Source organism: Tetrao urogallus (genome assembly GCF_951394365.1).
Source record: "Tetrao urogallus genome assembly, chromosome: 1".
Classification (NCBI taxonomy): domain Eukaryota; kingdom Metazoa; phylum Chordata; class Aves; order Galliformes; family Phasianidae; genus Tetrao; species Tetrao urogallus.
Genome location: NC_136813.1, coordinates 57,554,296 through 57,569,922, shown reverse-complemented (window position 1 = coordinate 57,569,922; position 15,627 = coordinate 57,554,296). Strand labels below are relative to the sequence as shown.

General features: G+C 39.0%; 1 protein-coding gene across 1 annotated transcript in view; it reads left to right on the top strand.

Annotated features, from left to right (window-relative positions):
* Positions 1-699: 699 nt before the first annotated feature.
* The window catches only part of MYO16 (myosin XVI), a gene marked incomplete at both ends in the record, with an annotated part of 283,559 nt that continues 268,631 nt past the window's right edge, over positions 700-15,627 (top strand). The window contains 1 exon segment of the mRNA XM_079549224.1: positions 700-727. Coding sequence (XP_079405350.1) covers positions 700-727 — 28 coding nt within the window.

The window sequence follows — 15,627 nt, the reverse complement described above, 5'->3', positions numbered from 1 at the left end:
CGAACCCATGCACCAACCAAAGAGAATCTGAAGATGGCTGTGAGCTCTGTCCTGATTTTTACCTTACAACAAACTGACAAAATGATATGTGATGCTAAAAGGTGGTTATTTTTGGTAACCTGTATCGATTTCCTATTCACACAGCAACTGGTGGCAACTAAAAATAGTCCCGTTTTAGTACCAGTTAGGAATCTGCTCACATTTGGCAGACGACTGACATGCAGGAGTAAAAATTTAAGACCCCTTGTTCTGCGTTTTCATTCAAGCCTGCTCATCAAGCTTAGTTTGCTGCCGTTTGAAAGCTATCGAAAAGCCATTAACGGGCAGGACTGCGAGAGCCGCAGTGCAGCAGCACACCTCAGCGCTGGGAGAATGTGGCTGCAAGTGCACGCCAATTAAATCTTGCTATTCCTGGGCATGTGGGATTGGGAGCGGTGTCAGTCAACCGCTCTACAATAGCACGTGCAGCGGTCGTGGTTCAAGGCACACACAGGTCTGTCGGAACTCCGGCAGCCGGCTGAGGATGGCCTGGGAGCCTCTGCGGGATCCTGGAACAGAACCTGCGCTGAATAATGTATTCTGAGGTATACTGGATACCTGAGGAGGGAAGGGCTCTAAATAATGCATTTTCCGGGCACGACAGTTGTAGCAGAAGTGGATGCTGAAACCTGTAGTGAGACTGCAGCCTGAGATGAAAGAATGTCTCATTACCATTTTATCAAATGCTGTAAGTAACAAAATGGTTGTTTTGATTATAAAGCTGCCTTTTTATTTTGCGAGGTGTGTCTTTTCAATGCGTATGCAAAAAGTCGGAGGCAGATGCTGCATGATGTCAACGTGGTAGTCGGGAAGGGGAGCTGTTACTTTGCATGTGAATATGAGGGCAGAGCAGTGGTGCTTTTTCTCTTCTGTTCAGAGGGGCAACTTCATTGTGTGTGATGCAGCTCTCGTTCTGAACTTCATGCTGATTAGCTCTTTAAACTTTTTAAAATTAATTACTGACGGAAATAATAGCAGAAAGGAAGAAGCCTGTCATACATAGCTGTAATGTTAAAGATGCCTGTAAAGATGCTCTTACACTTTGCAAGGGTGATACAAATGAGGATAGCTTTGTAATTAATCTCTTCTTCTCTTGTATATTAATCCTTTCTTTCTCCCTCTTACTGAATATTTACCTATTTGGTGGAACAGACTTTAAAATAAAAATGAACTTTTAACCTTGAATCATGCAAGCTATCTCCTTAAAGCGTGAAGCTGGAATGTGTGCTAAATGTATTGATTTAATGCAGAGCAAATTCCTAGCAGCTTTTTTCTTTTTCTTTTTTTTTTTTTTTTTTTTTTTTTTTTAATCTGCTTTTCAAGACTGTGCTTGTCCTGCTAAGCTGGATCTTTTTCCAGCTTTTTGGTTTTGATCCAGTCCTTGAATGGAAGTTGCCATTTGAACATTGTACTAATGACTTATCATTTAGATATGTTTTTGACTGCCAGAAGGAGTTCATTATCTGCGAGTATTTTTTACTGCAGGACTTGGAAAACTTCAGACCTCTTGGGTTTGTCACATTTTTTTTAAGCTAACAAATGGCAGATTGCTGTAAAAGCTTTTTTCCCCCCACAATGTGGTCTTTGATGATGTAAATGTACCAAGGTCATTTCTGAAACTGTTTTTAAAATACTGTATTACAGTTAAGAAGCCAATAATGAGTCTCTTTGATGTTTTCTTATGAAATCAAGGTGCCCTGGAAATATTTTTGGAATTCAAGGGGAAATGAATTACACGGGTTTCCTCCTGTCTGGTTTCAGTGCGACGTGTGCAGGGAGTACTGATGGGAGTTCCAAGCCCAAATTCCCTGTTCATGCTGAGAAGCCAGATTGGTTTTACAGCCTAGTTCTAAAGGCACATTCTAAGAATAAGTCTTTGAGCCTGTCATGAGACTTGAGAAATGCAAATGGGGAATTTGCAGCATAATGTCTTGAAGATGTCAGAAAAGTATTATTCTGTCTCTTTGGTGTTGCTTTCTTATAGTGAGAGTGTAGTGACTGCATGTGGGCATGTGTGTTCAATGGCATGTTATGTGTGTGTAACTCTATAATGATACCACAGGTTCTTGAAGGGGAAAGAGATGAGAATCACTGTGAGTTTTTCATTAAAAAAAAAAAAAAAAAAAGCCAGTGATGATTACTTGCAATGTTCTCTGCATTGGTTAGAGGGCAGGGATGAAAGACTTATGTACAGCAGAGGGAAAGGTGATTGTACAACTCAGTCTTCACAATATTGTTTATTTCCACTTCTCCCAGTTCAAGATTTCGTAGTGAGGGGTTTCTCACTAAATCAATATATTTCACCATGCAGTATTTCTCCTTCCAAATAGCATGCTTTAGAAGGGGGGCTGGCTGGAGGACTTTTTACTGCCTGTGCTTCTCTGTACAGAATTAGCCAATTTGCTTCCACCACCACTTGTAATTAGTGAAGGAGAAACCCGCATTAGTGTTCCTCCTCAAGCCTTCCCATTTGACTTCACATGCTACTAACTCCTACTGATGCTTGTGTTCAGTGGAGTGCCAAATATGTGTCAGGGCTGACCTTTGGCGGTAGCATCAGTGACGCTCTGAGATCTGCTGAGGGCACCCGAACCTTGTGGGTCATTGAATGAGTCTTCACACCCCCATTTTGTGTTTAGTCCATTTCACTGGTGATTTCTGTGTCAGAGGAAAAGACATTGAACAGAGGACACGTGTTTGCAGAGACTACTGTCTCTAGGTCTGTTTTAGGGGGGAGGATATCTAAAAGCTAGAAACTAATGGCACTTGAAAGCTGGTATTTTATGAACTGTAGTGGTATCTGCCTGGCTTTTGTGTGTGTCTGCACATTGTGTTTTGATCTCCGTGGACAGGAATGTGGAGATCTGAACTGAGAAGGTCTATATGTATTCTTCTAGTGCTGAAGTTCAGTTTTATATTTTCTTCATTGCACTGCTCCCAATGGGACACTGTGGAAATGAGATGTACTGTCACCATCTTGTCATAGCAACTCCCAGGTTGTAAGCAACCTGGGCAGTCTGCCCTCCTGCCCACTTTGGCAAGGCGTGTGGTCACACCAGCAACGTATGCCATTGTGGCATCTTCAAGCAGCACAAGCAGCATTTCAAATGCAAGCAGTGTGCACCTGTCTGGTCAAGCAGCTCATGTTGTCACTGCTGGTGTCCATATCCCTTTGGGGCCTAGAATCGTCAACACTGGGAGCTGGCAGTCTTGCCAGTCTCCTTGGCAATTAGCTTAGAGCTCAGTGGTACGTAGGAGAGTACCACATGGTATCTGCCAGCTGCAGGGTACCATTTTATCTCAGTGATTTGTGTGACAGACTGTGCAAATGAATGTTAGTTTGCAAATTAGATGGCACCTTCCTGCTAACTTCTCTCCCCAGTATATCTGGCTATGACATTAACGTCATCATTTATATGTTATGGCTCCTAGGCTCTGGATTTCTTCTAAGGGATCTCCAAAGGTAATAAGGAAAACACTGCTTTTGTCAGGAGGCTTGAATTAATTGTTCAAGAGTCTGATTCCCACTGTAAATGTGATCAAACCTGAGCATCAGAATCTACTTCTATTGGTTCTGAGATTCCTTTTACCTCCTTTGTAGGCATTACAAAAAATTAAATTGTGTTCTGTTAAAGTCCAGTACTTAGAGTTCAAGGCTGGAGTTATTAACTGGATGCTTATTGATGAATTTAGTTCAGATCATGATACAAGATAAAAGGCGAGTCTTACAAATCTCCTCAACATCCAATCCATATTAACCCCAGCACTTGAATATATGGTCAAGGATATGTCTGTGGAGAAAATTGCTTAGAGTAGAAGATGCTGTGGAAGATTTGGCCTTTAAATGTTGTTCTGTCTTCGAAGGATAACCCGTACTGATTTATTCCTTCTTTTCACTGCTACCTAATGTAGCATTTAAAAAATCCATATACTAGTGTCATGTTTTTTCTTACATAAAAAAAATAAAATAGTCTTGACTTTTGTCTGCAGTGCCAGAGACCTTAATCATGTACTTTGTCTTGAAAGGCCAAAGCTAGCAGTAATAGGGATGTCATCTTGAATATTTTTCATACTAATTCACAGAATATTCAGTAATAAAATTATCATGGTATTTATGAATAAAAGAGTAAATTCTTTGAATTGTTCTTATGATTTCCATTTTATTTAATTTCACCCCCACTTTTTCATAGCTAGCCATTTCAATATATTTTCTGTTTCAGTAAAGTTATTAACTGCTAGAACTCAGCACAGTTGGATGAGCATTTTAACCATGGCTTTGTCAGTTTCCTTTTCACCAGGGTTGTAGATAGGCTGAATTAGCACACTCCATGGTATTTTCAAGGAAAGAGGTGTTTCGTCCCAAGTTCTTGCTTAGCACTTTGAATTCAGTCTGGGTTCTTTTGCTAAGTAATTCAGCCCTTCTCACTTCACTCAGAGTCTTCTATGGCTCCAGTTTTGTGCCGCAGCAATAGATCTGCCTGAACTGTATGCATCTTGGAAAAGGGTCAGGGAAGATGTTATGTGATACATTAGTTTTAGTTTACAGATAATGGGGACTAGAACTTGATTCTCCCATGGATGAAGAGGCAGTGCAGGGAGAGAAACACGTGATACATTCATGTCAGCTTTCTTACATTGAGGCATTCTGTGGAGATTCCATCTTTGTTCAGTGTGGTGAAGTTCCATAGCTTAGACTGATTAAGAAAGGGAGCCTGAAAAGAAGAACTGGGAGTCCCCTAAAAGAGAAAGAAAAACGCTTGCCCTTGTGGCAGTGAGTTCAGAATGTGTGGTGACCTAAGTAAAGATGACACATGGGTGCTCTGTCACACTATGCCTTTACTGAAGTGAGAAAACTGCTGAAGTCTTCAAAGTATTTTCTTCTTTCCATCCTTCTGTTCCAGGGTTAAGCTGGACATGATGTTAACTTTTGTAGTGCATTTTATGATGTCCCGGGGAATTCTCATGCCCTCTGGTTATATGCAGAATCTAATGCCAATAAGAAGCTCAAGATAAAAAGAAGTAGAATTTATGATGGTAAGAGGAAGATGTGCTTATAGAAGCAATATGTCTATACTGGCCCTTATTCAACAGCCCTCTCTTTAGCTGAAGATGGTGTTTCATGGTGGTGTCAGCTTAGTAACATGTGGCTGCAGGGAAACATTTCTTTTCCTTGTATATGCTTATGGTTAATGCTTATAGGCTTAAGATTAAGCTTATTATTGAATTGAGATGTCTAGGACAACTGCTTAAAATGAAATTGGAAGAAAGAGATGAGGGTCATCTTCCCTGGGAATCCAGAGAGAGAAAGGGAGGATCAGTTGTGTGTGCCTGACCATTGATTGCAAGGAGATAAGGTCTTGCAGTACTTATTTATTTATACCCTTGAGATCCTGCATTCATGTGATGCTGACCAAACTTCAATTTTATTTTTTTAATTTGAGTTAATTTTATACCTAAATATGAAAAACTTAGAAATCTGGATGATGTGAAAGAAGTAAAAAGTACCTTTAATATCTGTATAGAGACATGGGAAGTAATATTTAGAAAAATGTACTTTGGGCTGATAAGTAGCCCAATTATCTTTGTGCTTTTGTAATACTGGTGATTTAATAATTTGTCAAGTATACTTCCAACAGGATAAAATGTTCCTAATGGTAGCAACTCATTTGGGGATTTTAAGTAGAAGATTGAATATAAATTGTTTTTTTGAAGAATACAGTTTGAAGTAACAGAGAAGCAATTTTAACCTGAACAATTGAAAGCTACATTAGGCCAATATTATACAAAACTAAGAATAGGTTCTATTTATAATATTCTTCAAGAATATTACAGTCATCCCCAAAATAATTTCTACTTGAACATTTAGTTTCCCACTATAAAAAATCTGCCAAGAGGGAGAAGCATCAGCATTTTCTGTAAAAAATTTTATTGTGAACTTGTAAGGAAATTGCAAGGAAATCTCTTACATTTTTGGTACCTGGGCTGCTTATGTTCCTATAATGTAGTGGTTCTGCAGACCGGGAAGATAAATAACCATCCTGAAAAGAAGATGAAAGAAGATTGCAAAGGTCAAAGTATCATATTTTCTCACCATACTGCACAGCGTGCATGAAAACTCAGAATTCTAATGCTACAATTTCGAGATGATTACTGCAAGAATAAAGGTGAGCAAAAAATAACCAAATGTCTATTTCCACACATGAAGTTGTAGCAGTATCTCCACTTTTCCTTACAAAATTTGTGAGAACTTTGAGGGCTCAGGAACTTATTTTCATTCCTGAAGTAAATTCTTGCTCCAAATCATCATAGTACCTTTTCGTTCTCATTTCAGACAAATTACTAGACTGTACTGTGGGATATTTTGCACAGTTTGTAAATTGTTAAACCTAACAGAAAGTATAGATAATAAAATAAATGCAGGCATTTCCACCATACAAACATAAAACAAATAAAACTCTAAGTTAATGTAACTAGAATTTGTTCTTAAGCAAATTAAAATCAATTAAGTCAATGGGAGTTTTGGGTTGGAGTTGTCCTAATGCAAATTTTATGATATATCTTGGAGGAGCATATCACCAACATTAGTAGATTAGGATACAATTAATACTAAATATAGTATCATAGAAAGTGTATTTTTCATTTGTTTAATTTGAAGCAACTGCCTTCATTGGAAACAGCAGCATACCTGATAAAAAAGGTCTTTGAATTCTAGTGTTTTGATTGCTGGATTCACTCTCCGATAACAGATGACATGGGTCAGTCTGTTGAAATCAGGAAAAACACAAATAATACTCCAGTGTCATTCTTGTTTGCTGAAGTAAGCTGTCTGTGACAAGTTTCCACATTTGTAAAGTGTTGCAGAGAGCTGGCACGTAGTCCATTTTAATCTGTTTTTACCCTCTAAGAAGGGAGCTGGCAAGGCGTATGGACAGGAGGGCATGGCACGTGAGCATGTAATTTATTAGGATGTTTTTGTCCAGGTAGAATCCAGACATTCCTGTCAGGTTTCAACTTGGTAGTGTGCTTGCCTGTACTTCTCAGTTGACTGTAAAGCAGAAAATATTATTCTTGGGAAGAAGGAAAACTTGGGATCTGACTTCTCATCCTGAATGTTTTTCTATGCAGTGAGACTTTTCAGAAGAAATTGAAGTCGTATTCTGGGAGTGTAGACAGATGATAGATCTAGGCCATAGCACCCCAGTCTGATGGAATTCCTGCTGTGGGAAATTTGAGGCAAATCCTGTTACGAAGCATGGCATATGAAATATATATGAAACCTTGTAAAAACTTCTATTGAAAGTGGAACAGTCTATTAAGGTCATTCTTGAAAGCTAATCAATGGATTTGGTTCCTGCACGAGAAATCAAACCTATACAAAGGCTTTTCCTAGAGAAGTTTTGTAAATGTTGCATCTAAGCTGAGGATAAGGAAGAATGGAGGCAGGCATGCAGATTTTTTTCCCGTTTTTGTTCAGTCTTTGTGGAGGGGATTGTATTGTTGTATTGTTTTGTTGTCTGTAGGTAGGTTACTGCAGGAGGTGCTTTGGAAGCATGTGGAATCCCTTGCCCGGTACTCTTATGTGAAAGAGGAGAAAACATATATTAAGATTGCAGGTGAAGTGTATGCCTCGCTCTTTGGGTGATTTACTTTGCTTACAGTCATTTTATTTAATGAGTTGTGTTACTAATGTTAGTTATGGTAGTGGTATGTATAAATCTTATAAATGTTTATGAAAATGAAACTCAAAGCAATCTAAATGGTAAACTTCCTCCTGATGACTAACAAATATATAGATGCACTGTGTCTTTGAGAGACATTATTTCTGTCTTGTAGTAATGTTGGAGCTGCAATAATAATGTGATTTCTATCTCGAATTTTTGAATAGCTTTGAAGCTTTGTATATTTGTTTTTTTTTTCTTTTTTGTAAGTGAAGAAACCTAAAGTTTACTGTAGTGCATTGACACTGTCTTCTTTTGGTTTCTCTTATGAAACTGATCAGTTTTTGACCCGTTTTTCAGAAGACAAATAGGCTTTAACTTAGCCTAAAAGTGATACTGATATTGCATGTTCACAGTCAAGTTTGATAAAGGGATTCTTAGCATTTCTTTACTTATTTCATATGCCTTCATATGACCATGCTGTAGCATTTGACTATAATGCTAGGTGGTATATATGGAAGGTAGCCTTAATACTAGGAGAAACTCTGTTATTGGGATGCCTGCTCCACCTGCTTTCATTTTCACTCATGGATAAAGATCCAGCTGAGGCTAGCAGGAGCGCTTGCTATTGGAACCACAGCCTAGGCTACCTAGGACATGCCCAATAGCCGTCCCTACTGTGCAAGGGAGAGTCATCTTTTGAATGCTATTGTATAATTCTGCATACCAGAAATTGTTGCAGTGGTTGCTTCCCTGCTTTGTTGGAGGATTGTCTTTATGGCAGTATGCAGGGCCATCCAGAGATGCCAGAGCTAACTGAGCTGCCCTAAGTGCCCCAAACTTCTATGCCTTTGTTGGTGCTGTTGGATGGCTGTCTGGTCAGTATGCCCAACTACGGATTTTCCAGTCTTGTGTGGCAATCTCATCCATGTGTGCTATTTGTACCTTGGTACTATGTCAAAATTTACGCTTTATTAAACTATTTCTATTGTTGCAAATTCCCTTCCTTTTTTATGCTATATAACCTTTCTTTTTCCCTTTCCCCCTTCAGTTTTCTGTTAACTTCTCTCCTTAGTCGCTGCTTAGCTAAGCTATGCATATTTAATTCTTTTCATCTTTCCTCATAAATCAGTCCCTCAGGCCCTAGAACCGTTTGTGGTGGTTTCTTTTGAACTGCTCCAATTTGATTGTCTAGAATTAAGTACAGTATTCCAGATAAGTTGCCTTTCTGCAGAAGGGAGGGTCTGTTTCCAATCCCTTTGCTGTTTGAAAACTCTGATGGCAGTCCCTTGATGTACACTGACCAAGGGCTTGAATATTAGCTCTGAAGCAGAGTTTTTGTTAGCTCCTCTGTACTGTAAACTAGTTTTCCATCTGCTTTTACTTTGCAGTAATCTCTGTAAATGATGAGATTGTATGTAGAGCCACAGCTCATTTGGCACAGGGTTTCCTTTCCTGTGTGCTTGCCAGTCCATACACTTGGGGTCTATCAACTACTGTTTCCGTTTTAGCTTTTGACTGTTTGTGATGTATGATGCTGAATATCCTTTTTGTCTCTATTCACATGCACTTTATTTTTTAAAAAAGCCTAACTTTGCTGCAGGCTTTTTCAAACTTCTGGTTTATGTCTTTTTTTTTTTTTTTTTTTCCCTATGTTTTCTGTAATTCTCACATGCTGTATGCTTCTTTATCCCTACCACATCTGCAGCCTAAATAGTGGTATCTATTTGAGAGTGTCTGTGAAATAACTACCCTAGGATTTGAAACAATTGTGATTTCTGTTTCTTTTTTTTCAGATGTTTTCAACTTAGTTCTTTCAGTTAAAACTGTAGCATAAAACCTTTTGAAGTGTAACTGCTGTAATTTTTTGCTTCCTCTCACCTACATGTTAATTGACCCTTCAGCGTTCCAGATTTACAAATAGTAGCAACAATCTCCACAGTGTTATTCATCACTTTGTGATCTGAGTGTCCTTGTTCTGTGTAGCAAGCTCTTTATGTTTCCTGTGATGACAGAGAATATTCCAGAGCATCGGTTCCCAAATGCAAATCCTTCCCTTCTCTCTTTCCCATACCCCAAGAGTGGAATAGAGATGAATGCGTTGCTACATTTCCACTTACTGCACTGTAAGGAAATAACTCTTATCTTCACAGTTTAGTTACAACGTCAGAAGTTTTCCATTGCAGCCAAATAAAAGACAGCTAGGTCTCTCCAAAGACTAAGAAGAGATTTTTTCTTTTTTTTTTTAGGATTTTCTATCTGCCTGCCCTCCTTTTTTTTTAATTGTCATTTAAGCCCAGATAATTTTTCTCTTCTTATGCCCTCTGATTTGGAGCTTCTTGAGTTTTACTTAGTGGTGGTATGACTTTGAGCAATTTAGATTATTAAAATATGACCAAGTATGCTGATGTTATTTTCTCATAGACTTTGTGAGTGACAAGCCTTATGAAGTGATTTGTGTTAATCCCAAAGTATATATTTCTTTGTTTTGGAAATCCCAAATAAGGAGTGACATAACTTCATAGAATTTATGCCTCCTATTTATTTCCATAAATACATACAACAGATACAAAGAGCACAGTAGCACTGTTCGATAGAGCAAATTCTCAGCTTCAAAAAGCTCTTTTTCAACATGGTCACCTCCATTAGCTGTGCATTCTCATCAGCAATGGAGAAGAGCCTGCATGGCCCGCTTGTGAAAATCTGCAATAGCAAAAGTGACTCACTGTCACTGTCACCATTGGTGAAATGCACCATCCATGACCTCACTGTGCTCACATCCACTCTTTGGTCTCCATTAACATTCATCAAGTGTTGATGAGTGTCAGCGGGTGCTGTTTTTTCCACATGGAGGAATTCACTGATACACCTTTGCTTCATCCGCAGTTCCATCTGAGATGCCATTGTGTCAGAGTACCCCTCTGCTTCCATCTGTCAAATGGCAACAAAACGTAATGGAATATTGATGGAACAAATGTTGGTGGAATATTGGTTCAACCTCTATTGCCACACCACCAACATCCATTTTCTATTGTCATGGGCCATCATAATAAAATAGGAGGCATTACTTTTGGAACAGCCTTCATAGAGGTGTATTAACACCACCACCACAAACTTTCAGAGCAATCATTGAATTAGATTACTTGCTTTCTGAGTTTACTCTGAAAACTCTCTTGGAGTTAAGTCTCTCTTGGAATATAAGTCTCATGGAGACTCATACTATTTGAATTAAAATTATAAAGTTAACTTTCTGAATCATATAGTTGTATTTTGCTTTGATTTTTTTAAAGAAAAATGTCAGATTATACTACCTATACGAATCTTCTAGTTTTTGTTCATATCATAATTTCCAAACCTGTTAGGCAGTTTAAAGAAAATGTCTCGTAAACCAGGTTAATTGTGACATAATTTATGCAAACGTGTGAGCAGTGTTTGGAACTGCATTTCCTAAGAATGAGGTACAGCTATTTCCTTATGGTCTGAACAGATGATGTTGCTTTTCTACCATATTGGTATCTGGGTTAGCCTAATAACCGTTAAATCTCTTGTCACAGAAGATACCACGTAGTCTTGAGTGTGTTGCAAGGATAAATTCTATGGCGAGAAAGTTCCCTCTTTTTCAAGAGAAATACTTTGCCATACCGAATTGCCCTTTGCACTACTTACCTTACTGTCAGCAGAAATAAAGATAAGGCAGTTAGGCAGCATTTATGGAAAGTGCTTTGAAGGAACTATCTGTGCTTTGTGCAGAAAAGCGAAAGGCATTCAATTTGATTGTCTACAAGACTGTTATTTAGCTCTCTGGCTCAAATTTGAGTAGTTTCTTGTCTGTGACAGAGGCTTTGAATAGTATCTGGAAACCACTCCCAATAGGCAGTATGGATGATACGGCCATAGGCCCAGTCTTCCATCTATTTCATCAGGCTTCATAGCCTCAAATACCATTGCCTTTCTTCACATTCTCCTACTACTTACTGGAACATTCACATGCATTTTGTTATAATATTCCTTTCTGACATGCTGCAGCCCAACCACCAATTTAGACACTGCAATTTAAAAGCCATAAAAAAGGTAATTGTCTTACCTCACAGTAACAAAGCATGATACACACAGGAAAATCAGGACAATATGCTGTGCAGTCTAGATATGTTTTGTTTGTTTTCCGTGAACCTTCACGACGTGTACATGAGACAGTATATACCACTTTACTGGAGAAGCACAGGTTGCTCCCTGTCCTTCCTTCATGTATTAGGCATTGGCTTTATTAAAGCTAACAGTTAGAGGATGAGCAGATTGTGCCTATTCATTTTGTTTGCATTCCTGCAGTTTCTGGATATGATCCACAAGTAAGAACTACTGCTGTCAACCCACGCTTTCTCTCAGACCATTTGGACTTGTGTGTTCCTTGTGCTTATAGAAGCAAAACCAAACAGTAATGATGTTTTTTTCCTAAAATTGGGAAGAAGCCCTATCTAAGCATGTGCATCAGACTGGTGTTTTATTACACTGAAGGACAATGCACGGGCAGGCAGTTTGGCTGTTTACTAGATAGACTGGCATGCAGTTTATGACATTTACCTAGCACAATTACCTTTTACGTACAATATCCGTATGTTACAGACTGCATGATGTAAATGACAAATGACAGTGCAGAGCCCTCTGGTATATTTTTAGTTCCTTATTATTCAGGGTCTCCTCTATTACTACAAAGGCAAAATCCCAAACTGGTTGGTTCCCTGATTTAAATATAATAAATTTTTAGAGAATGCTGCTGTAACTTCACTGAATGGCTGATAGATAGAGTCTATTACAAAGCCTACAGAGTTGATTAATAGTGTCTGATAAGCAACTTTTCCATGGTATCAAGCTAGAAATTTATTTCAGTTCCTGCTTACCAGTCCAGTCACATTGAAAGGCTCTTGAAGAGTGGCAGTGGGGTTTTACAGGAGGATGCTCGCTTGAATATGCTGAGGATTGTTCTTTTGCAAAGACAGTTCAGTGTTCAGCAAAAAACAGGAAAGCTTTGGATGTTTTGTCATTTAAAAAAATTAAGTTTGCAGTTACATCCAAGAGAGGCTCCATAGAGCCAAGAACGGGAGAACCAGACCAGCTCCTTTGCTGCCATGCAATTTAGTCTCAAAAGATTTGGTGTTAATAGAATTCTTTAGATTTGTTACAAGGGAAATAGTTGATCTTTATGCACTTCCTTATGATTAAATTCTTGGGAATGAAAAGGGGAACCAAGAAAAGAGAAAAGGAATCAGCCCATTGCTGCAGTGAACACAGCTTAGCTGACCTGATAGAAATGCTTCAGCTGTTAGAAATGGGCTGAGTGGTTAAGAGGGCTGTGTTTCATTTACAGCTTAATAAACGTAACGAAGAAGCTGTTGAAATGGTGAGTAATTTTCCCTGCACTGAACAAAGGATTTTTCAGAGCAAGTATTTTGATACCAACCTTAACATTGCAATTTGATTTGGATTTAAATTAATCTAGTCTCTTGAAACTCTAAGATCCCTAGATGATGCATAATAGCATTTGCTTTTTGAAAAGGGCATTTGTAATCAAATGCATTGATCTGTAGTCCAGGCACCATAACTTCAGTTAGGCTTTTGCATTTGTATCGCAGATTTCACGTGGAATTCAGTTCAGTTGCATAATTATGCATGAATTAATTTTTCCATTTTAATGTAATGAATTTACATGATATATGTGATCCCTGGAGGTATTTAAGAGGTGAGTGGATGTAGTATTTAGGGATGTGGCTTAGTGGTGGGCTTGATAGGATTAGGTAATACGTGGACTTCAAGATGTTAAGAGTCTTTTCCAACTTTAGCGATTCTGCAGCTCTGTGATTTGCATGCTGCTGACAATACTTGATGAGGCCATCATGTATAACAATAAAGTGCATTACTGGAAGGGTCATTCCTGTAGTTCCTGATCTTATTTCTGTTATCAAACATGGGGTGTAATTTAATGCAGCTTTCTAAAGCTGAAGAAGCTGTGCTGATTTCCACCATCCTTGTATCTGGTTCTGTAAGTATCAAACTATTGCTGTTCACTGTATGCTTTTGTTATATCTCTTTATTAATACTGGGAATATGTTTAGCTGGCCAGTTCTGAAAGTGTTGTGTAATAATTTAAGTACTCATCAAAATTTGTCTTTTTTTCCTTTTTGATGAATGCTTATCTCTTTGAACAATTTACTGAAGTTGATAAAATTTTCAAGTACTTTATCTTTCTGAAAAGCAGGACTACTTCAGGTATCAAAATGGGAATGCAGTTGTTTAATCGTGGTTACAACGGGAACCCAGACAGAACACAGTGTGTTTTGAAGGGTTTTATTTCCCGTTTTCTCTCAATGATATCAACATGCTTAAAGAATGTTGTTTGAGTATTGAGTAGGTACATTCTTGGAATCTCACGTTGCCATTTTTTTTGAGGTAGTTTTAACCCTTCTGCAGTGTTTCTTTCTTTAACGACCATAGTCTTTGTCATGGTTTTATGATTTTTGGTCATCAGTATTCCACACCATAACATCATGTAATGCACTGGGGGTGGGGTTTGATATCTGCCGAATGTTCGTCCGACGGAGAAGAACTGCATTTCCCCAGGAGGCTTTGCGGTCAGCAAGGGGATATAACTCCATGCAAGGACACCTGATCCTTCTTCTTCGCCTGCGCTTCGCTGTCTGCGCTTCGCTATCTGCGCTTCGCTGCCTGCGCTTCGCCATCTGCACTTTGCCGTCTGTACTTCAGTCACTCAACTGGACTGCACTTCTCACCCCAGCATTGTGGTGAGGTCTATACAATTCAAACAGATTCTCTCTCTCTCTCTCATTGTATTTTACTAATACTATATTTAGTAAAATCATTTGTTCCACCTCAGATTAGTGCTGTTGTTTTCAAGTATTTTGGGGTCCCCTGCTTCCCCTTTCCCAGAGGCGCGGATCCGCAGATCCCTCCGCCCTGCTGGTCACGGAACTGGGCCGGACCAGCCCATAAACCGTTGACATTTTTGGTGGAGAATGCGGGCAACAGTTGCTTTCTAGCTGTTTAGACTCTCTGCTCTCGGAGAGTTCCGTTGGGAAAGCTTATCTGTTTTACCACTACTCTCTGAAAACGTGACCTTGAGAACTCCAGGCGGACTGCCAGTATCGTAGGATATTTGTAAACTCTGAGCTTTACTATCTTGCCTCTGTAAAAAAAGAAAAAAAAAAAAAAAAAAAAAAATGCTTTCTGTAGTGAAACTGACTCTTAAAGGGCTGCACGCTGCTGCCTCTTCTTTCCTAATGCTCAAAACATACTGGGCATTAATTAAGCTGGCCACCTTGCTCTATGGAGCAATCGGCATATACAATCAATTGAAAACATGGGTGGAAATATGGACCTGGCACGTTCGTACAATGTGGCTTACAATTCCGGAGACAGCTGTCAATTTTACAGGACTGGGATTTTTTAAGGTTTCCAGTCTCACCTTTCAGCCTGTAATGCAGTTTTTGAATGAACACCTAGTCGCATTACTAATCTCCCTGAATGTATTGCTCATCATTTCGCTCAGTATTAGTATTTATTATATTTTGAGCATGTCCTCCCCAAAACCAGAGAATACTGAGTGGCAGGGAGTGTGGAGAGGTCTGGGAAAGACTTTAGACAGATGGAAATCTTCAGTCTCATGGAACTTTACTCCAGAACACCTGAAAGACCCCGAGAGTCTAAACAGCTATTTAAGGCAGGAATGTTGCGGCTTGGGCAGTTCTGAGGAGGCACATATGATTTGGGGCCTGGCTAATGCTTATCGGGCCTTATTCAATACTATCCTGGAGAGAGAGAGAGCTTCTGAAATTGAAAGGGAGAGTCTCAGGGAAAAAGTTCAAAATGAGCGAGAGAGTCTCCTGCTCCAGAGGAAAAACCTCCGATCTGAGAGAGATGC